Below are 22,721 nucleotides of genomic sequence, written 5' to 3'. Positions count from 1 at the left end.
GGCTGTGGCTACCTCTGTGTCGGCACTCGGCAGGCAGTCCGTCCAACCATAATTGTATTATAATAAATACCACCTAACCGTGGTTTTTTTTTCATTCTTTATACCGTCGTCATACTAGTTGTTACGAGTATACTACTATCTCTTTATCAACCAGTGTACAGTGCGGTAGTTCACGGCTGTGGCTACCTCTGTGTCGGCACTCGGCAGGCAGTCCGTCCAACCATAATTGTATTATATACCACCTAACCGTGGTTTTTTTTTCATTCTTTATACCGTCGTCATACTAGTTGTTACGAGTATACTACTATCTCTTTATCAACCAGTGTACAGTGCGGTAGTTCACGGCTGTGGCTACCTCTGTGTCGGCACTCGGCAGGCAGTCCGTCCAACCATAATTGTATTATAATATATACCACCGAACCGTGTTTTTTTTTTCATTCTTTATACCGTCGTCATACTAGTTGTTACGAGTATACTACTATCTCTTTATCAACCAGTGTACAGTGCGGTAGTTCACGGCTGTGGCTACCTCTGTGTCGGCACTCGGCAGGCAGTCCGTCCAACCATAATTGTATTATAATATATACCACCTAACCGTGGTTTTTTTTTCATTCTTTATACCGTCGTCATACTAGTTGTTACGAGTATACTACTATCTCTTTATCAACCAGTGTACAGTGCGGTAGTTCACGGCTGTGGCTACCTCTGTGTCGGCACTCGGCAGGCAGTCCGTCCATCCATAATTGTATTATATACCACCTAACCGTGGTTTTTTTATACCACCTAACCGTGGCAGTCCGTCCATAATTGTATACTAGTATCCAATCCATCCATCTCCATTGTTTACCTGAGGTGCCTTTTAGTTCTGCCTATAAAATATGGAGAACAAAAAAGTTGAGGTTCCAAAATTAGGGAAAGATCAAGATCCACTTCCACCTCGTGCTGAAGCTGCTGCCACTAGTCATGGCCGAGACGATGAAATGCCAGCAACGTCGTCTGCCAAGGCCGATGCCCAATGTCATAGTACAGAGCATGTCAAATCCAAAACACCAAATATCAGAAAAAAAAGGACTCCAAAACCTAAAATAAAATTGTCGGAGGAGAAGCGTAAACTTGCCAATATGCCATTTACCACACGGAGTGGCAAGGAACGGCTGAGGCCCTGGCCTATGTTCATGGCTAGTGGTTCAGCTTCACATGAGGATGGAAGCACTCAGCCTCTCGCTAGAAAACTGAAAAGACTCAAGCTGGCAAAAGCACCGCAAAGAACTGTGCGTTCTTTGAAATCCCAAATCCACAAGGAGAGTCCAATTGTGTCGGTTGCGATGCCTGACCTTCCCAACACTGGACGTGAAGAGCATGCGCCTTCCACCATTTGCACGCCCCCTGCAAGTGCTGGAAGGAGCACCCGCAGTCCAGTTCCTGATAGTCAGATTGAAGATGTCAGTGTTGAAGTACACCAGGATGAGGAGGATATGGGTGTTGCTGGCGCTGGGGAGGAAATTGACCAGGAGGATTCTGATGGTGAGGTGGTTTGTTTAAGTCAGGCACCCGGGGAGACACCTGTTGTCCGTGGGAGGAATATGGCCGTTGACATGCCAGGTGAAAATACCAAAAAAATCAGCTCTTCGGTGTGGAGGTATTTCACCAGAAATGCGGACAACAGGTGTCAAGCCGTGTGTTCAATTTGTCAAGCTGTAATAAGTAGGGGTAAGGACGTTAACCACCTCGGAACATCCTCCCTTATACGTCACCTGCAGCGCATTCATAATAAGTCAGTGACAAGTTCAAAAACTTTGGGTGACAGCGGAAGCAGTCCACTGACCAGTAAATCCCTTCCTCTTGTAACCAAGCTCACGCAAACCACCCCACCAACTCCCTCAGTGTCAATTTCCTCCTTCCCCAGGAATGCCAATAGTCCTGCAGGCCATGTCACTGGCAAGTCTGACGAGTCCTCTCCTGCCTGGGATTCCTCCGATGCATCCTTGCGTGTAACGCCTACTGCTGCTGGCGCTGCTGTTGTTGCCGCTGGGAGTCGATGGTCATCCCAGAGGGGAAGTCGTAAGCCCACTTGTACTACTTCCAGTAAGCAATTGACTGTTCAACAGTCCTTTGCGAGGAAGATGAAATATCACAGCAGTCATCCTACTGCAAAGCGGATAACTGAGGCCTTGGCATCCTGGGTGGTGAGAAATGTGGTTCCGGTATCCATCATTACTGCAGAGCCAACTAGAGACTTGTTGGAGGTACTGTGTCCCCGGTACCAAATACCATCTAGGTTCCATTTCTCTAGGCAGGCGATACCGAAAATGTACACAGACCTCAGAAAAAGAGTCACCAGTGTCCTAAAAAATGCAGCTGTACCCAATGTCCACTTAACCACGGACATGTGGACAAGTGGAGCAGGGCAGGGTCAGGACTATATGACTGTGACAGCCCACTGGGTAGATGTATGGACTCCCGCCGCAAGAACAGCAGCGGCGGCACCAGTAGCAGCATCTCGCAAACGCCAACTCTTTCCTAGGCAGGCTACGCTTTGTATCACCGCTTTCCAGAATACGCACACAGCTGAAAACCTCTTACGGCAACTGAGGAAGATCATCGCGGAATGGCTTACCCCAATTGGACTCTCCTGTGGATTTGTGGCATCGGACAACGCCAGCAATATTGTGTGTGCATTAAATCTGGGCCAATTCCAGCACGTCCCATGTTTTGCACATACCTTGAATTTGGTGGTGCAGAATTTTTTAAAAAACGACAGGGGCGTGCAAGAGATGCTGTCGGTGGCCAGAAGAATTGCGGGACACTTTCGGCGTACAGGCACCACGTACAGAAAACTGGAGCACCACCAAAAACTACTGAACCTGCCCTGCCATCATCTGAAGCAAGAAGTGGTAACGAGGTGGAATTCAACCCTCTATATGCTTCAGAGGTTGGAGGAGCAGCAAAAGGCCATTCAAGCCTATACAATTGAGCACGATATAGTAGGTGGAATGCACCTGTCTCAAGTGCAGTGGAGAATGATTTCAACGTTGTGCAAGGTTCTGATGCCCTTTGAACTTGCCACACGTGAAGTCAGTTCAGACACTGCCAGCCTGAGTCAGGTCATTCCCCTCATCAGGCTTTTGCAGAAGAAGCTGGAGGCATTGAAGGAGGAGCTAACACGGAGCGATTCCGCTAGGCATGTGGGACTTGTGGATGCAGCCCTTAATTCGCTTAACAAGGATTCACGGGTGGTCAATCTGTTGAAATCAGAGCACTACATTTTGGCCACCGTGCTCGATCCTAGATTTAAAGCCTACCTTGGATCTCTCTTTCCGGCAGACACAGGTCTGCTGGGGTTGAAAGACCTGCTGGTGACAAAATTGTCAAGTCAAGCGGAACGCGACCTGTCAACATCTCCTCCTTCACATTCTCCCGCAACTGGGGGTGCGAGGAAAAGGCTCAGAATTCCGAGCCCACCCGCTGGCGGTGATGCAGGGCAGTCTGGAGCGACTGCTGATGCTGACATCTGGTCCGGACTGAAGGACCTGACAACGATTACGGACATGTCGTCTACTGTCACTGCATATGATTCTCTCAACATTGATAGAATGGTGGAGGATTATATGAGTGACCGCATCCAAGTAGGCACGTCACACAGTCCGTACTTATACTGGCAGGAAAAAGAGGCAATTTGGAGGCCCTTGCACAAACTGGCTTTATTCTACCTAAGTTGCCCTCCCACAAGTGTGTACTCCGAAAGAGTGTTTAGTGCCGCCGCTCACCTTGTCAGCAATCGGCGTACGAGGTTACATCCAGAAAATGTGGAGAAGATGATGTTCATTAAAATGAATTATAATCAATTCCTCCGCGGAGACATTGACCAGCAGCAATTGCCTCCACAAAGTACACAGGGAGCTGAGATGGTGGATTCCAGTGGGGACGAATTGATAATCTGTGAGGAGGGGGATGTACACGGTGATATATCGGAGGGTGAAGATGAGGTGGACATCTTGCCTCTGTAGAGCCAGTTTGTGCAAGGAGAGATTAATTGCTTCTTTTTTTGGGGGGGTCCAAACCAACCCGTCATATCAGTCACAGTCGTGTGGCAGACCCTGTCACTGAAATGATGGGTTGGTTAAAGTGTGCATGTCCTGTTTTGTTTATACAACATAAGGGTGGGTGGGAGGGCCCAAGGATAATTCCATCTTGCACCTCTTTTTTCTTTTCTTTTTCTTTGCATCATGTGCTGATTGGGGAGGGTTTTTTGGAAGGGACATCCTGCGTGACACTGCAGTGCCACTCCTAGATGGGCCCGGTGTTTGTGTCGGCCACTAGGGTCGCTAATCTTACTCACACAGCTACCTCATTGCGCCTCTTTTTTTCTTTGCGTCATGTGCTGTTTGGGGAGGGTTTTTTGGAAGGGACATCCTGCGTGACACTGCAGTGCCACTCCTAGATGTGCCCGGTGTTTGTGTCGGCCACTAGGGTCGCTAATCTTACTCACACAGCTACCTCATTGCGCCTCTTTTTTTCTTTGCGTCATGTGCTGTTTGGGGAGGGTTTTTTGGAAGGGACATCCTGCGTGACACTGCAGTGCCACTCCTAGATGTGCCCGGTGTTTGTGTCGGCCACTAGGGTCGCTAATCTTACTCACACAGTCAGCTACCTCATTGCGCCTCTTTTTTTCTTTGCGTCATGTGCTGTTTGGGGAGGGTTTTTTGGAAGGGCCATCCTGCGTGACACTGCAGTGCCACTCCTAGATGGGCCCGGTGTTTGTGTCGGCCACTAGGGTCGCTAATCTTACTCACACAGCTACCTCATTGCGCCTCTTTTTTTCTTTGCGTCATGTGCTGTTTGGGGAGGGTTTTTTGGAAGGGACATCCTGCGTGACACTGCAGTGCCACTCCTAGATGGGCCCGGTGTTTGTGTCGGCCACTAGGGTCGCTTATCTTACTCACACAGCGACCTCGGTGCAAATTTTAGGACTAAAAATAATATTGTGAGGTGTGAGGTATTCAGAATAGACTGAAAATGAGTGTAAATTATGGTTTTTGAGGTTAATAATACTTTGGGATCAAAATGACCCCCAAATTCTATGATTTAAGCTGTTTTTTAGTGTTTTTGGAAAAAAACACCCGAATCCAAAACACACCCGAATCCGACAAAAATAATTCGGTGAGGTTTTGCCAAAACGCGTTCGAACCCAAAACACGGCCGCGGAACCGAACCCAAAACCAAAACACAAAACCCGAAAAATTTCAGGCGCTCATCTCTAATCAACACTCACCTCCAGATCTTTGAAAATCTCATGAGGTTGCATAGAATAGAGCAAACTGGCCAAAGTACTTTGGGCAAAGTGTCACTGGCAGGACTTTGGAAGCCTCCCGGGTCCTAACTCCCCAGGAATGTGGAGTCTACTCCTGTATAAAGAAGGCATTGCTAAATAAATTCCAGATCACTGCAGAATCTTATAGTCTCAAATTCAGGACACTGACTAATGGTGGGGCTGCTTCTTGCCAAGAGTTTGCTAGTCAGCTATGGCAAGCCTGTGGTAAATGATATAAAGGAAGACAGGCCTCCACTGTGGAGCAGATCATCAACCTAATTGTGGTAGAACAGCTAATGATTAAGATGACAACAGAGGTATGGGAGTGGGGTGCAGATGGGAAGCCCAGTACACCTGAGCAAGCTGCGGAATGGACTGATGAATATATAGCCAATCATCCACAATGGAGAGTCTTCAGTGCAGCAGGTGGTACAAGAACCCCACGAGTGGAGAAGCTCCATGACAAAGATCTGCAGGTCAAAGATAGTAATAAAGGAGACCCTATCAAAAACATCACCTATCAGCCAACCAGATTAAGAGTGGCTAACCTAGAAACTCAAACGTGTTACCATTGCAATCAACCAGGGCACTTGTTTAGGTACTGTCAACGGACAAGAAGTCCATACCCTGGGTCTAGACTGACTCCAGTCTCTGAGGTATGTTACCCAACATAGGAATATGGTGAGGACGATGTCCAGTCATTTATGGATGGGATGATGGATGGGGTGTATATTGTGGACTTGGTTATATGGGAGGAGAAGGCCACTCCCTGGAATATAGTATGTGAGGGCACTTAAAGACTGTGATGGTGGATAGTTAGCAGGTACAGGGCCTACGAGATTCTGGGGCCTCACTCAAATTAATTGAGACAAAGATGATTCCTGCCTCCCAGGTGATTCCTGGACAGTATGTACAAATTGCCACTGCCAAGAGACAAAATGCTAATATCCCCATTGCCAAGACACATCTGGACTGGGGAACTGATTAAGGAATCGTGGAGGTCAGAGTACTCAAGGTGCTACCAGCCAAGGTCATCCTCAGAAATGATCTGGGACAAGGACTGATGACATGCTTCGTCCAGGTGGTGACCAGAATCCAAAGTTAAAGAGCGATGACCCAGGCGACAGATGTGGAAAAGAACCAGACTACCCAGACAACAGTGAGTGATTACAGTCTGTTGTCCAGTACTTTAGAGGTAGACTTGGTGTAGGTGGACCAGAGTAAGTTCCAACAGGCCCAACGGATTGGCCTCTTTCCTGAGTAAATTGTGGAGCGTAGCTGACTTGGGGTTGGAAACAGCCGATGGAAGCAAGATAGTGTGGGAAGAGGAATTACTGCACCGAGTGGTCATTCCTCAGCCCAGACGGAAAGAAGTCATACCTACTAAATGGGATGTAGTTATGTGACTGGTCACAATACCTCCCCCTACATCCTGCACCCTCACAACCCAGATGTTCTGCATGCTGACCAATAGGGACTATTCCCACTCGTGGGTGTCCATGACACCCATAGACTGGGAATAGAATGAGTAGTGACCACAGCACGGCGAGCGCAGCGTGGCGAGCAAAGCACATCCGCAAGAGACTTGGTGCACTAACCCCAACCTTGCCGGCATACCACTGTTGGGATACTGGCGTAGGTGTATGGCACGCTAGTCTTTTTACCACCGGTCACACATGCCACACCCCTACTAAACAGTTGGTGGTACCTACATAATATAGAGCCACTTACTTGCTCCTGCCCATGACATCCCTGCAGCCAGCCATTTTGGCACCTGTAAAACATTGGCCCAACTGTTGCAGAAATTCTTCTGGTCATGGATTTCTAGAGACGTTAAGCAGTATCAGGACACCTGTGATACCTGCCAGAGACTGGGGAAGCCCCAACGGAAAGCTTTTCTGTACCCATTACTTATCATAGGGGAGTCCTTTGCCCGTGTTGGACCATTAACTATTTCCAGTCATTCAGGCAAGAAGTACATGTTAACACTGGTGAACTTTACTACATGTTACCCTGAGGCAATGGCCCTGTCATCCATTGACATGGAACATGTTGTGCAAGCACTGACGGACATATTCAGTCAGGTCGGATATCCACTGGAAGTCATCACAGATTAAGTGCCCCAATTCCAAGGTGAACTAATGCAAACCATGTGGGAAAAGTGGGGGGTTCGGCTTCTTCGGACCACCCCTTATCATCCATAGACTAATGAACTCTGTGAATGATTCACTGGAACTCTGAAAAGACTCCTACAATCTTACGTACAGTCCGAGGGGAGGAACTGGAATAGAACCTTGCAACAGCTTCTATTTGCTTATCGGCAAGTACCGCAGGCATCTATTGTATTTGCCCCATTTGAACCTTTGTACGGCCGGAAAGTGTGGGTAAAAGAGAGTTGGGAGAGAACTTTTCAAGAACACCAGCAGCCCATTTACAATATGTAGAGAACATGCAGAACCGGATGAGAAGATTGCTACAGTTAAAAAAAGAGCATCACAAGAGAAACAAAGGGAATGGTACGATGCCCACGCTCAAGACCACAAGTTGAATCCAGTGCAAAAGGACATGGTGTTTATCCCAGCACAGAGAAACAAACTGCTAACTACCTGGGATGAACCATATACAGTGGTAAAGAGCAACATACCATTCAATTATGTAATCACCCTGGATAAGGGAGGGAAGTGCCCACACACCTTCCATATAAAGAAAATCAAAGTGTTACGCACACCAGTGCTAACAGGAGTATAACGGTGTATGAACAGAGAGGGAATCGAAGCAAACGAACTCACAGACAGTATAACATAACATACACAGGAGGTGATGGAATAACTAATAAACACAAAGTGAACGGAGAAGCCCAAAGGCTCAGGAATTGGGTGTCTCCCTAGTGTCAGGAATGCTCAGATGGAATAGAGCGGACAATGAAGCGATGTGTAGTGATTTAACATGTGGAGCACCTGAAATGATGTTGCTAAGAGCAACAGAAAAAACCCCAAAGGGTTACCAACGGGTGTGGGAATAAACTCCTTGGTCAGAGATAGAAATATAGACACAAGGAGAGTATCCACAATCCTAACCCCCACTTGCAGGGCACAGGTTCAGCTTACTGCCTCTAAACTGACACCTGGACGCCCTGCACAGTGAGGGAGGATTAAGCAAGCAGGTCTGAGAGTACAGCCGCAAACCTGCTGGGTTCACAGAAAAGCAAAAGAACCCCAGCAGGTCAAACAACTGACTCCAGTCTTACTGCTAGGTCCGGATTGGCAGAATGAAGTACCGAATCCCAAGGCCTATTCGCAGTAAGCAACAAGTAAATACTAAGTCACACAGTACTAGCTAACTCTCTGGAACTGACTAACAAACAAAGATTCAGCAGCATTTGTCTAGCCTGAGAGGATGGTTTATATAGCAGGTGCTGTCCACGCCCCACTCAGACCTCACAGACTGTGAGCACAAAACCAGCGCCGGATTCCCTGCCGTGCACAGAGCCTGTAACCACTACACAGTAAAAACCCGGACCGGAGTATCAGCTGCGCTCAGGTTACTTCGCTAACACTTGCCTCCCGTTTGCCATGGCGACGTGGCAGCACAGAGCAGGAGATCCTAACAGTACCCCCCCTCTGACGAGAGGTCAAAGAACCCCTACCACCAGGTTTATCGGGGAACTGCGAGAAGAAAGAGCGTATCAGTCTGGGGGCATGAAGATCACAACTGCGCACCCACGACCGCTCCTCCGGGCCATACCCCTTCCAGTGTACCAAAAATGACAGCCGACCCCAAACCATCTTGGAGTCAAGAACCCTTTCAACCACAAACTCCCTCTGACCCCGTATCAGAAGAGGAGAAGGTCTTCCACTGGAAGAAGGATTACTAACCGCCAGTTTTAAAAGGGAACAATGAAATGTTTTATTGATACCCAATGAACGGGGCAGATCTAACTGAAATGCCACCGGATTGATAACCCTGGTGATCTAATAAGGGCCGATGAACCGGGGGCCAAACTTATGAGATGGCTGTCTCAACTTCAAATTCTTGGTGGACAACCAGACGAAGTCTCCTAATTTGAAGCTGCAGGGTCTTCTCCGCTTATCAAAAACCCTTTTGGTCACTAATGACACAGACACAAGGGCTTTCTTCACTTTCCTCCAAATAGCCCTAAGGACCGAAACAACAGAGGAACCACCAGACGTGGAATCCAGGGGGTCAAAAGAATTGGCCTTAGGATGATGCCCATACACACAAAGGAAGGGAGAGATCCCTGTAGCAGAGTGAGCCGCGTTGTTATAGGCAAACTCCGCCATGGACAGATGAGCAACCCAGTCAGTATGACACTTGGAGACATAACACCTGAGGAACTGCTCCAAGGACTGGTTCACCCTCTCAGTCTGCCCATTAGACTGTGGATGGTAGCCTGACGACAAGCTCACAGAAATCTGGAGATCAGAACAAAATGCCCTCCAGAATTTGGCCACAAACAGGGATCCACGGTCAGAGACCACATCAAGTGGCAACCCGTGGAGGCGCACAACATGCTGCATAAATAACTCAGACAGGCGTCTGGCCGATGGCAACCCAACCAGTGGAACGAAATGCGCCATCTTCGAAAACCTGTCAACGACAACCCAGATGGCTGTCATCCCCGAGGATTTGGGCAAGTCCACCACAAAATCCATGGAAATGTGGGTCCATGGCTTAGACGGAATAGAGAGTGGATGTAATGGGCCGACAGGAACCCCTCTAGGAGTTTTATTTCGGGCACAAACGTCACATGCCCGAACCCACTGATCCACATCCCTAGCCACCGAGGGCCACCACACCGCCCTAGACAGCAACTCCCGAGTTCTGGCAATACCCGGATGCCCTGCCGACCTCTTGGCATGAAATTCCAGGAACACTCGCTGTCTTAACCTAGGAGGCACAAACAAGAGACCTACCGGAAGGTCTGGAGGAGCCTGCTCCTGTGCTCTAAGGACTAATGACAAGAGGTCTTGGGTAATGCCCACTTTAATACATGATGGGGACACAATGGGCAATGGCTCCTCGGTGGTCTCTTGAACTGGAGCAAAACTCTGCGAGAGCGCATCAGCCTTGATGTCTTTTGACCCAGGGCGATATGTTATCAAAAAATTAAAGCGAACAAAAAACAAAGCCCATCGTGCCTGCCTGGCATTGAGCCGCTTCGCTGACTCTAAATATGCCAGATTCTTATGGTCGGTGAGAATTGAGACCACAAACTTAGCCCCCTCAAGCCAGTGTCTCCACTCCCCGAGTGCATCCTTTATAGCCAACAATTCTCGGTTACCCACATCATAATTCATCTCGGCAGACGAAAATTTACGGGAAAAGTAAGCACAGCGATGAAGGCGATTATCAGACACCCCCATCTGAGAGAGCACTGCCCCAATACCTATCTCAGAGGCATCCACTTCTACCACAAAAGGACGCTCTGGATCTGGGTGTCGCAGCACCTTGGCCGAGACAAATGCCCTTTTGAGACGGGCAAAGGCTGCTTTGGCCTCACAAGACCAGTGAGCAACATCCGCCCCTTTCTTAGTGAGTGCCACCAAGGGGGCCACTCTAGATGAAAATCCAGCAATAAACCGTCTCTAAAAATTCGCAAAGCCCAGAAAACGCTGAAGCGCCTTCAAACTAGTGGGCAGCACCCAATCCAGGACAGCCTGTACCTTAGAACCCTCCATTTGGAAACCTTCTGAGGAGATAATATACCCTAGAAATGCGATTTGCTGGACTTCAAACTCGCACTTCTCCAGCTACGCCCCAAGCTGGTGGTCTCTGAGTTTCTGGAGGACTAAGCGTACATGCTTCCGATGTTCCTCCAGGGAATGAGAGAAGATTAGGATGTCATCTAGATAAACAACTAAGAATCTATCCAAATATTCCCTGAGCACATCGTTCATGAATTCCTGGAAGACTGCCGGGGCATTAGAGAGCCCAAAAGGCATCACCAAATATTCATAATGCCCTGAGTGGGTATTAAAGGCAGTCTTCCATTCATCCCCCTCTCTTATTCGGATTAGATTGTAAGCACCGCGTAGGTCAATCTTAGAAAAAATGGTGGCAGTACGAAGCTGGTCAAACAAAACCGAAATGAGAGGCAGTGGGTACGAGTTTTTAATCGTGATACGGTTCAATTCCCTGAAGTCGATGCAGGGTCGCAACGAACAGTCCTTTTTACCCACGAAAAAGAACCCCGACCCAACTGGGGACTGTGAGGGTCTGATAAATCCCTTAGCCAAGTTCTCCTGAATGTACTCTGCCATAGCCTGAGTCTCAGGACGTGACAGGGAGTACAACCTGCTCTTGGGAATCTTAGCATCCGGCAACAAATCAATGGCACAGTCATAGGGGCGATGGGGAGGTAGTACCTCCGCAACTTTTTTGGAGAACACATCCGCAAAATCTGCATAACATTCTGGCAATCCTGGCAAACTTAGCTGCGAGAGCCTGACTGGAAGGCTCAAGCAACTCCTGAAACAATCACTACCCCAACTAAGAATCTCCCCAGAGACCCAGTCAAATTGAGGGTTATGGGCCCTTAACCAGGGTAACCCCAAAACCAATGGGGCAAAAGAACAGACAGTCACATAAAAAGACAATTTCTCAGAGTGTGTGGCTCCAATAAACAAAGGAATTTGGCTGGTGCAGGAGGTAATTTTACCCTGGGACAATGGTTCCCCGTTTAACCCACAGATCTCAATCTCTGATGCCAAAAGTACTGAGGGAACAGAGTGTTCCAGGGCGAATTGACGGTCCATGAAAACCCCTTCGGCCCCACTGTCAACAAAGGCCTCAGTCTTGACAGTTTGACCGAGGATCTCCAAAGTCACCGGAATGAGAAAAATCTTTTTAGGAAATTCTGACTTCTGGCCTGACAGGATATTTCCCATCACCCTCAGGCCCTGAAGTTTTCTGGTTTTTCTGGGCATGATACTACAACATGACCTTTATTCCCACAGTACAAACACAAACCCTGCTGTCTCCTCCGCGTCTTCTCACGCGAGGAGAGGCGGGTAGCCCCAATCTGCATAGGCTCCTTGGAATATTCCTCAGAGTCTGAGGTTCCCTTGGGAAAAAAGGAAACTGCGGTCTCCCTTTCAAGCCTACGCTCTCTCAGCCGTCTATCCACCCGGATGGATAACTGCATGAGCAGATCTAAGCTATCAGGCCAGGGATATTGTACCAGTTGGTCCTTTATCTGGTCAGAAAGGCCCCTTCGGTACTGGTTTCTCAAGGCTGGGTCTTTCCACTGGGTATCATGAGCCAACCTCTGAAACTCCGTACTATAAACCTCAGCTGGCCGTCGCCCTTGCTTAAGAACTGTAATCTGAGCCTCGGCTGAAGCCATCTTGTCAGGGCCATCATACAAAATGCCCAGTGCAGTAAAAAAAGCATCAACACTTTTAAGCGATGGACAGTCAGGCTGTAACCCATATGCCCAGACCTGTGGGTCTCCTTGTAGCAAGGAAATCACCATGCCCACCCGCTGAATCTCCGACCCAGAAGACTGGGGCCTAAGCCTGAAATATAGCTTACAGCTCTCCTTGAAACAAAAGAACTGCGAGCGATCTCCAGAAAAATGATCCGGGAGATTTACTTTCGGCTCCTTAACCCCTGAACTTGCCGCTGCTGCTGCGGGAGCTTCGCTAGCGGCCTGCGGGGTGTTCATTTTAATGGACATCTCATTAAATTGTCGAGTCAGGACCTGCACCTGATCGACCACCTGTTGCAACGTATTTTGAGGGGTATGCTCCATATTCCCACAAAATTTCAACAGGAGTATTAGGCTGCTGAATATGTTATGCACACCAGTGCCTGCAGGAAAGTACTGGTGTCAGGACTGTTATGCACTCCAGTGCCTGCAGGAATGTACTGGTGTTTGAACTGTTATGCAAAACAAATGGACTTACAGACAGACTGGGGAATATGACATAACGTACACAGAAGGTGATAGGGTAACAAAATACACACAAAGTGAACAGAGAAGCCCAGAGGCTAAGGAACTGGGTATCTCCCTTGTATTAGAACTGCTCAGATGGGAAAAGCAAGATGTTGTGTTTTAATACGTAGAGAACCCGAAATGCTGTTGCTAAGGGCAACAGCAAAACCCTAAAGGGTTACCAACGGGTGTGGCAGTAAACTCCTTGGTCAGAGATGGAATGATAGACACAAGGAGAGTCTCCACAATCCTAATTCTCACTTGCAGTGCACAGGTTCAGCTTACTGCCACTAAACTGACCCCTGACACCTAGCACAGTGAGACAGGATTAGACAGGCAAGTCTTAGAATACAGCCGCAAACTTGCTAAGTTCACAGAGTAGTAACAGAACCCCAGCAAGCTAAACGACTGACTCCAGTCTTACTGCTAGGTCTGGATTGGCAGAGTGTAATACCAAATCCCCAGGCCTAATTGCAGTAAGCAACAAACAAATACAAAGCTACACAGTACTGGCTAACTTTCAGAAACTGACTAACCAACAAAGATTCAGCAGCATCTGCTTACCCTGAGAAGAGGCCTTATAAAGCAGGTGCTGTCCACGCCCCACTCAGACCTCACAGACTGTGAGCACAAAAACCAGCACCGGATCCCCTGCCATGCACAGAGCCTATAACCACTGCACAGCAAAAGACCCGAACCGGAGTATCAGCTGCGCTCAGGTCACTCCGCTAGCACTTGTCTCCCGGTTGCCATGACGACGTGGCAGCACAGGGCAGGAGACCCTAACAGTACCCCCCCTCTGACGAGGGGTCAAAGAACCCCTACCACCGGGTTTATCGGGGAACTGCGAGAAGAAAGAGCGTATCAGTCTGGGGGCATGAAGATCACAACTGCGCACCCACGACCGCTCCTCCGGGCCATACCCCTTCCAGTGCACCAAAAATGACAGCCGACCCCGAATCACCTTGGAGTCAAGAATCCTTTCAACAACAAACTCCCTCTGGCCACGTATCAGAAGAGGGGAAGGTCTTCCACTGGAAGAAGGATTACTAATCGCCCGTTTTAAAAGGGAACAATGAAATGTTTTATTGATACCCAAAGAACGGGGCAGATCTAACTGAAATGCCACCGGATTGATAACCCTGGTGATCTTATAAGGGCCGATGAACCGGGGGCCTAACTTATGAGATGGCTGTCTCAACTTCAAATTCTTGGTAGACAACCAGACGAAGTCTCCTAATTTGAAGCTGCAGGGTCTTTTCCGCTTATCAAAAACCGTTTTGGTCACTAATGACACAGACACAAGGGCTTTCTTCACTTTCTGCCAAATACCTCTAAGGACCGAAACCACAGAGGAACCACCAGGCGTGGAGTCCAGGGGGTCAAAAGAATTGGCCTTAGGATGATGCCCATACACACAAAGAAAGGGAGAGATCCCTGTAGCAGAGTGAGCCGCGTTGTTATAGGCAAACTCCGCCATGGACAGATGAGCAACCCAGTCAGTCTGACACTTGGAGACATAACACCTGAGGAACTGCTCCAAGGACTGGTTCACCCTTTCAGTCTGCCCATTAGACTGCGGATGGTAGCCCGACGACAAGCTGACAGAAATCTGGAGATCGGAACAAAATGCCCTCCAGAATTTGGCCACAAACTGGGATCCGCGGTCAGAGACCACATCAAGTGGCAACCCGTGGAGACGCACAACATGCAGCATAAATAATTCAGACAGGCGTCTGGCCGATGGCAGCCCAACCACTGGAACGAAGTGCGCCATCTTCGAAAACCTGTCAACGAAAACCCAGATGGCTGTCATCCCCGAGGATTTGGGCAAGTCCACCTCAAAATCCATTGAAATGTGGGTCCATGGCTTAGATGGGATAGAGAGTGGATGTAATGGGCCAACAGGAACCCCTCTAGGAGTCTTATTTCGGGCACAGATGTCACATGCCCGAACCCACTGATCCACATCCTTAGCCACCGAGGGCCACCACACCGCCCTAGATAGCAACTCCCGAGTTCTGGCAATACCCGGGTGACCTGCAGACTTCTTGGCATGGAATTCCAGGAACACTCGCTGTCTTAACCTAGGAGGCACAAACAAAAGACCTACCGGAAGGTCTGGAGGAGCCTGCTCCTGTGCTCTAAGGACTAATGATAAGAGGTCCTGGGTAATGCCCACTTTAATACATGATGGGGAAACAATGGGCAACGGCTCCTCGGTGGTCTCCTGGATTGGAGCAAAACTCTGCGAGAGCGCATCAGCCTTGATGTTTTTTGACCCAGGGCGATATGTTATCAAAAAATTAAAGCGAGCAAAAAACAAAGCCCATCGTGCCTGCCTGGCATTGAGACGCTTCGCTGACTCTAAATATGCCAGATTCTTATGGTCAGTGAGAATTGAGACCACAAACTTAGCCCCCTCAAGCCAGTGTCTCCACTCCTCGAGTGCATCCTTAATAGCCAACAATTCCCGGTTACCCACGTCATAATTCATCTCGGCAGGCGAAAATTTACGGGAAAAGTAAGCACAGGGATGAAGGCGATTATCAGACACTCCCATCTGAGAAAGCACTGCCCCAATACCCATCTCAGAGGCATCCACCTCCACCACAAAAGGACGCTCTGGATCTGGGTGTCGCAGCACCTTGGCCGAAACAAATGCCCTTTTGAGACGGGCAAAAGCCGCTTTAGCCTCACAAGACCAGTGAGCAACATCCGCCCCTTTCTTAGTGAGTGCCACCAAGGGCGCCACTATAGACGAAAATCCAGCGATAAATCGTCTATAAAAATTCGCAAAGCCCAGAAAACGCTAAAGCGCCTTCAAACTAGTGGGCTGCACCCAATCCAGGACTGCCTGTACCTTGGAACCCTCCATTTGGAAACCTTCTGGGGAGATAATATATCCTAGAAATGCGATTTGCTGAACTTCAAATTCGCACTTCTCCAGCTTCGCCCCAAGCCGGTGGTCTCTGAGTTTCTGGAGGACTAAGCGTACATGCTTCCGATGTTCCTCCAGGGAATGGGAGAAGATTAGGATGTCATCTAAGTATACAACTAAGAATCTATCCAAATATTCCCTGAGCACATCATTCATGAAATCCTGGAAGACTGCCGGGGCATTACAGAGCCCAAAAGGCATCACCAAATATTCATAATGCCCTGAGTGGGTATTAAAGGCAGTCTTCCATTCATCCCCCTCTCTTATTCGGATTAGATTGTACGCACCGCGTAGGTCAATCTTAGAAAAAATGGTGGCAGTACGAAGCTGGTCAAACAAGATCGAAATGAGAGGCAGTGGGTATGAGTTTTTAATCGTGATATGGTTCAATTCCCTGAAGTCGATGCAGGGTCGCAACGAACCGTCCTTTTTACCCACGAAGAAGAACCCCGACCCAACTGGAGACTGTGAAGGTCTGATAAATCCCTTAGCCAAGTTCTCCTGAATGTACTCTGCTATAGCCTGAGTCTCAGGACGTGACAGGGAGTACAACCTGCTCTTGGGAAGCTTAGCATTTGGCAACAAATCAATGGCACAGTCATAGGGGCGATGGGGAGGTAGTACCTCTGCAACTTTTTTGGAGAACACGTCCGCAAAATCTGCATAACACCCTGGCAATCCTGGCAAACTTAGCTGCGAGAGCCTGACTGGAAGGCTCAAGCAACTCCTGAAACAATCAGTACCCCAACTAAGAATCTCCCCAGAGACCCAGTCAAATTGAGGATTGTGGGCCCTTAACCAGGGTAACCCCAACACCAATGGGGCAAAAGTACAGACAGTCACATAAAAGGACAATTTTTCAGAGTGTGTGGCTCCAATAAACAAAGAAATCTGGCTAGTGCAAGAGGTAATTTTACCTTGGGATAATGGTTCCCCGTTTAACCCACAAATCTCAATTTCCGATGCCAAGGGTACTAAGGGAACAGAGTGTTTCAGGGCGAATTGGCGGTCCATAAAAACCCCGTCGGCCCCACTGTCCACAAAGGCCTCAGTCTTGACAGTTTGACCGAGGATCTTCAAGGTCACCGGAATGATAAAAGTCTTCTTGGGAAATTCTGACTTCTGGCCTGACAGGATATTTCCCATCACCCTCAGGCCCTGAAGTTTTCCGGCTTTTCTGGGCATGATACTACCACATGACCTTTATTCCCACAGTACAAACACAACCCCTGCTGTCTCCTCCGCGTCTTCTCACGCGAAGAGAGGCGAGTAGCCCCAATCTGCATAGGCTCCTCGGAAAATTCCTCAGAGTCTGAGGTTCCCTTGGGAAGGAAGGAAATCTCAGTCTCCCTTTCAAGCCTACGCTCTCTCAGCCGTCTATCCACCCGGATGGATAACTGCATGAGCTGATCCAAGCTATCAGGCAAGGGATATTGTACCAGTTGGTCCTTTATCTGGTTAGAAAGACCTCTTCGGTACTGGTGTCTCAGGGCTGGGTCATTCCACTGGGTATCATGGGCCAACCTCCGAAACTCCGTACAGTAAACCTCAACTGGCCTTCGCCCTTGCTTAAGGATCGAAATCTGAGCCTCGGCTGAGGCCGTCTTGTCAGGGTCATCATACAACATGCCCAGTGCCGTAAAAAAAGCATCAACACTTTTAAGCGATGGACAGTCAGGCTGCAACCCATATGCCCAGACCTGTGGGTCTCCTTGTAGCAAGGAAATCACTATGCCCACCCGCTGAATCTCCGACCCAGAAGACTGAGGCCTAAGCCGGAAATATAGCTTGCAGCTCTCCTTGAAACAAAAGAACTGCGAGCGATCTCCAGAAAAACGATCCGGGAGATTTACTTTCGGCTCCTTAACCCCTGCAGGTGCTGCTGCTGCGGGAGCTCCGCCAGCAGCCTGGGAGGTGTGCATTTTAATGGACAAATCATTAAATTGTCGAGTCAGGACCTGCACCTGATCGACCACCTGTTGCAACGTATTTTGAGGGGTATGCTCCATATTCCCACAAAATTTCAACAGGAGTATTAGGCTGCTGAATATGTTATGCACACCAGTGCCTGCAGGAAAGTACTGGTGTCAGGACTGTTATGCACTCCAGTGCCTGCAGGAATGTACTGGTGTTTGAACTGTTATGCAAAACAAATGGACTTACAGACAGACTGGGGAATATGACATAACGTACACAGAAGGTGATAGGGTAACAAAATACACACAAAGTGAACAGAGAAGCCCAGAGGCTAAGGAACTGGGTATCTCCCTTGTATTAGAACTGCTCAGATGGGAAAAGCAAGATGTTGTGTTTTAATACGTAGAGAACCCGAAATGCTGTTGCTAAGGGCAACAGCAAAACCCTAAAGGGTTACCAACGGGTGTGGCAGTAAACTCCTTGGTCAGAGATGGAATGATAGACACAAGGAGAGTCTCCACAATCCTAATTCTCACTTGCAGTGCACAGGTTCAGCTTACTGCCACTAAACTGACCCCTGACACCTAGCACAGTGAGACAGGATTAGACAGGCAAGTCTTAGAATACAGCCGCAAACTTGCTAAGTTCACAGAGTAGTAACAGAACCCCAGCAAGCTAAACGACTGACTCCAGTCTTACTGCTAGGTCTGGATTGGCAGAGTGTAATACCAAATCCCCAGGCCTAATTGCAGTAAGCAACAAACAAATACAAAGCTACACAGTACTGGCTAACTTTCAGAAACTGACTAACCAACAAAGATTCAGCAGCATCTGCTTACCCTGAGAAGAGGCCTTATAAAGCAGGTGCTGTCCACGCCCCACTCAGACCTCACAGACTGTGAGCACAAAAACCAGCACCGGATCCCCTGCCATGCACAGAGCCTATAACCACTGCACAGCAAAAGACCCGAACCGGAGTATCAGCTGCGCTCAGGTCACTCCGCTAGCACTTGTCTCCCGGTTGCCATGACGACGTGGCAGCACAGGGCAGGAGACCCTAACAGTACCCCCCCTCTGACGAGGGGTCAAAGAACCCCTACCACCGGGTTTATCGGGGAACTGCGAGAAGAAAGAGCGTATCAGTCTGGGGGCATGAAGATCACAACTGCGCACCCACGACCGCTCCTCCGGGTCATACCCCTTCCAGTGCACCAAAAATGACAGCCGACCCCGAACCACCTTGGAGTCAAGAATCCTTTCAACAACAAACTCCCTCTGGCCACGTATCAGAAGAGGGGAAGGTCTTCCACTGGAAGAAGGATTACTAATCGCCCGTTTTAAAAGGGAACAATGAAATGTTTTATTGATACCCAAAGAACGGGGCAGATCTAACTGAAATGCCACCGGATTGATAACCCTGGTGATCTTATAAGGGCCGATGAACCGGGGGCCTAACTTATGAGATGGCTGTCTCAACTTCAAATTCTTGGTAGACAACCAGACGAAGTCTCCTAATTTGAAGCTGCAGGGTCTTTTCCGCTTATCAAAAACCGTTTTGGTCACTAATGACACAGACACAAGGGCTTTCTTCACTTTCTGCCAAATACCTCTAAGGACCGAAACCACAGAGGAACCACCAGGCGTGGAGTCCAGGGGGTCAAAAGAATTGGCCTTAGGATGATGCCCATACACACAAAGAAAGGGAGAGATCCCTGTAGCAGAGTGAGCCGCGTTGTTATAGGCAAACTCCGCCATGGACAGATGAGCAACCCAGTCAGTCTGACACTTGGAGACATAACACCTGAGGAACTGCTCCAAGGACTGGTTCACCCTTTCAGTCTGCCCATTAGACTGCGGATGGTAGCCCGACGACAAGCTGACAGAAATCTGGAGATCGGAACAAAATGCCCTCCAGAATTTAGCCACAAACTGGGATCCGCGGTCAGAGACCACATCAAGTGGCAACCCGTGGAGACGCACAACATGCAGCATAAATAATTCAGACAGGCGTCTGGCCGATGGCAGCCCAACCACTGGAACGAAGTGCGCCATCTTCGAAAACCTGTCAACGACAACCCAGATGGCTGTCATCCCCGAGGATTTGGGCAAGTCCACCACAAAATCCATTGAAATGTGGGTCCATGGCTTAGATGGGATAGAGAGTGGATGTAATGGGCCAACAGGAACCCCTCTAGGAGTCTTATTTCGGGCACAGATGTCACATGCCCGAACCCACTGATCCACATCCTTAGCCACCGAGGGCCACCACACCGCCCTAGATAGCAACTCCCGAGTTCTGGCAATACCCGGGTGACCTGCAGACTTCTTGGCATGGAATTCCAGGAACACTCGCTGTCTTAACCTAGGAGGCACAAACAAAAGACCTACCGGAAGGTCTGGAGGAGCCTGCTCCTGTGCTCTAAGGACTAATGATAAGAGGTCCTGGGTAATGCCCACTTTAATACATGATGGGGAAACAATGGGAAACGGCTCCTCGGTGGTCTCCTGGATTGGAGCAAAACTCCGCGAGAGCGCATCAGCCTTGATGTTTTTTGACCCAGGGCGATATGTTATCAAAAAATTAAAGCGAGCAAAAAACAAAGCCCATCGTGCCTGCCTGGCATTGAGACGCTTCGCTGACTCTAAATATGCCAGATTCTTATGGTCAGTGAGAATTGAGACCACAAACTTAGCCCCCTCAAGCCAGTGTCTCCACTCCTCGAGTGCATCCTTAATAGCCAACAATTCCCGGTTACCCACGTCATAATTCATCTCGGCAGGCGAAAATTTACGGGAAAAGTAAGCACAGGGATGAAGGCGATTATCAGACACTCCCATCTGAGAAAGCACTGCCCCAATACCCATCTCAGAGGCATCCACCTCCACCACAAAAGGACGCTCTGGATCTGGGTGTCGCAGCACCTTGGCCGAAACAAATGCCCTTTTGAGACGGGCAAAAGCCGCTTTAGCCTCACAAGACCAGTGAGCAACATCCGCCCCTTTCTTAGTGAGTGCCACCAAGGGCGCCACTATAGACGAAAATCCAGCGATAAATCGTCTATAAAAATTCGCAAAGCCCAGGAAACGCTAAAGCGCCTTCAAACTAGTGGGCTGCACCCAATCCAGGACTGCCTGTACCTTGGAACCCTCCATTTGGAAACCTTCTGGGGAGATAATATATCCTAGAAATGCGATTTGCTGAACTTCAAATTCGCACTTCTCCAGCTTCGCCCCAAGCCGGTGGTCTCTGAGTTTCTGGAGGACTAAGCGTACATACTTCCGATGTTCCTCCAGGGAATGGGAGAAGATTAGGATGTCATCTAAGTATACAACTAAGAATCTATCCAAATATTCCCTGAGCACATCATTCATGAAATCCTGGAAGACTGCCGGGGCATTACAGAGCCCAAAAGGCATCACCAAATATTCATAATGCCCTGAGTGGGTATTAAAGGCAGTCTTCCATTCATCCCCCTCTCTTATTCGGATTAGATTGTACGCACCGCGTAGGTCAATCTTAGAAAAAATGGTGGCAGTACGAAGCTGGTCAAACAAGACCGAAATGAGAGGCAGTGGGTATGAGTTTTTAATCGTGATATGGTTCAATTCCCTGAAGTCGATGCAGGGTCGCAACGAACCGTCCTTTTTACCCACGAAGAAGAACCCCGACCCAACTGGAGACTGTGAAGGTCTGATAAATCCCTTAGCCAAGTTCTCCTGAATGTACTCTGCCATAGCCTGAGTCTCAGGACGTGACAGGGAGTACAACCTGCTCTTGGGAAGCTTAGCATTTGGCAACAAATCAATGGCACAGTCATAGGGGCGATGGGGAGGTAGTACCTCTGCAACTTTTTTGGAGAACACGTCCGCAAAATCTGCATAACACCCTGGCAATCCTGGCAAACTTAGCTGCGAGAGCCTGACTGGAAGGCTCAAGCAACTCCTGAAACAATCAGTACCCCAACTAAGAATCTCCCCAGAGACCCAGTCAAATTGAGGATTGTGGGCCCTTAACCAGGGTAACCCCAACACCAATGGGGCAAAAGTACAGACAGTCACATAAAAGGACAATTTTTCAGAGTGTGTGGCTCCAATAAACAAAGAAATCTGGCTAGTGCAAGAGGTAATTTTACCTTGGGATAATGGTTCCCCGTTTAACCCACAAATCTCAATTTCCGATGCCAAGGGTACTAAGGGAACAGAGTGTTTCAGGGCGAATTGGCGGTCCATAAAAACCCCGTCGGCCCCACTGTCCACAAAGGCCTCAGTCTTGACAGTTTGACCGAGGATCTTCAAGGTCACCGGAATGATAAAAGTCTTCTTGGGAAATTCTGACTTCTGGCCTGACAGGATATTTCCCATCACCCTCAGGCCCTGAAGTTTTCCGGCTTTTCTGGGCATGATACTACCACATGACCTTTATTCCCACAGTACAAACACAACCCCTGCTGTCTCCTCCGCGTCTTCTCACGCGAAGAGAGGCGAGTAGCCCCAATCTGCATAGGCTCCTCGGAAAATTCCTCAGAGTCTGAGGTTCCCTTGGGAAGGAAGGAAATCTCAGTCTCCCTTTCAAGCCTACGCTCTCTCAGCCGTCT

The 22,721-nt window shown here is 48.8% G+C and overlaps 1 protein-coding gene across 1 annotated transcript in view; it reads left to right on the top strand.

The window, feature by feature from the left end:
• The window catches only part of LOC134910767 (uncharacterized), a 98,143-nt gene that overhangs the window by 49,541 nt on the left and 25,881 nt on the right, over positions 1 to 22,721 (top strand). The window contains exons 5-6 of the mRNA XM_063919150.1: positions 5,578 to 5,967; positions 7,114 to 7,395. Coding sequence (XP_063775220.1) covers positions 5,578 to 5,967; positions 7,114 to 7,395 — 672 coding nt within the window. The remainder of the gene's footprint in view (positions 1 to 5,577; positions 5,968 to 7,113; positions 7,396 to 22,721) is intronic.

Source organism: Pseudophryne corroboree, chromosome 4, assembly GCF_028390025.1.
Source record: "Pseudophryne corroboree isolate aPseCor3 chromosome 4, aPseCor3.hap2, whole genome shotgun sequence".
Taxonomy (NCBI): Eukaryota; Metazoa; Chordata; class Amphibia; order Anura; family Myobatrachidae; genus Pseudophryne; species Pseudophryne corroboree.
This window is presented reverse-complemented; position numbering and strand designations above follow the sequence as displayed.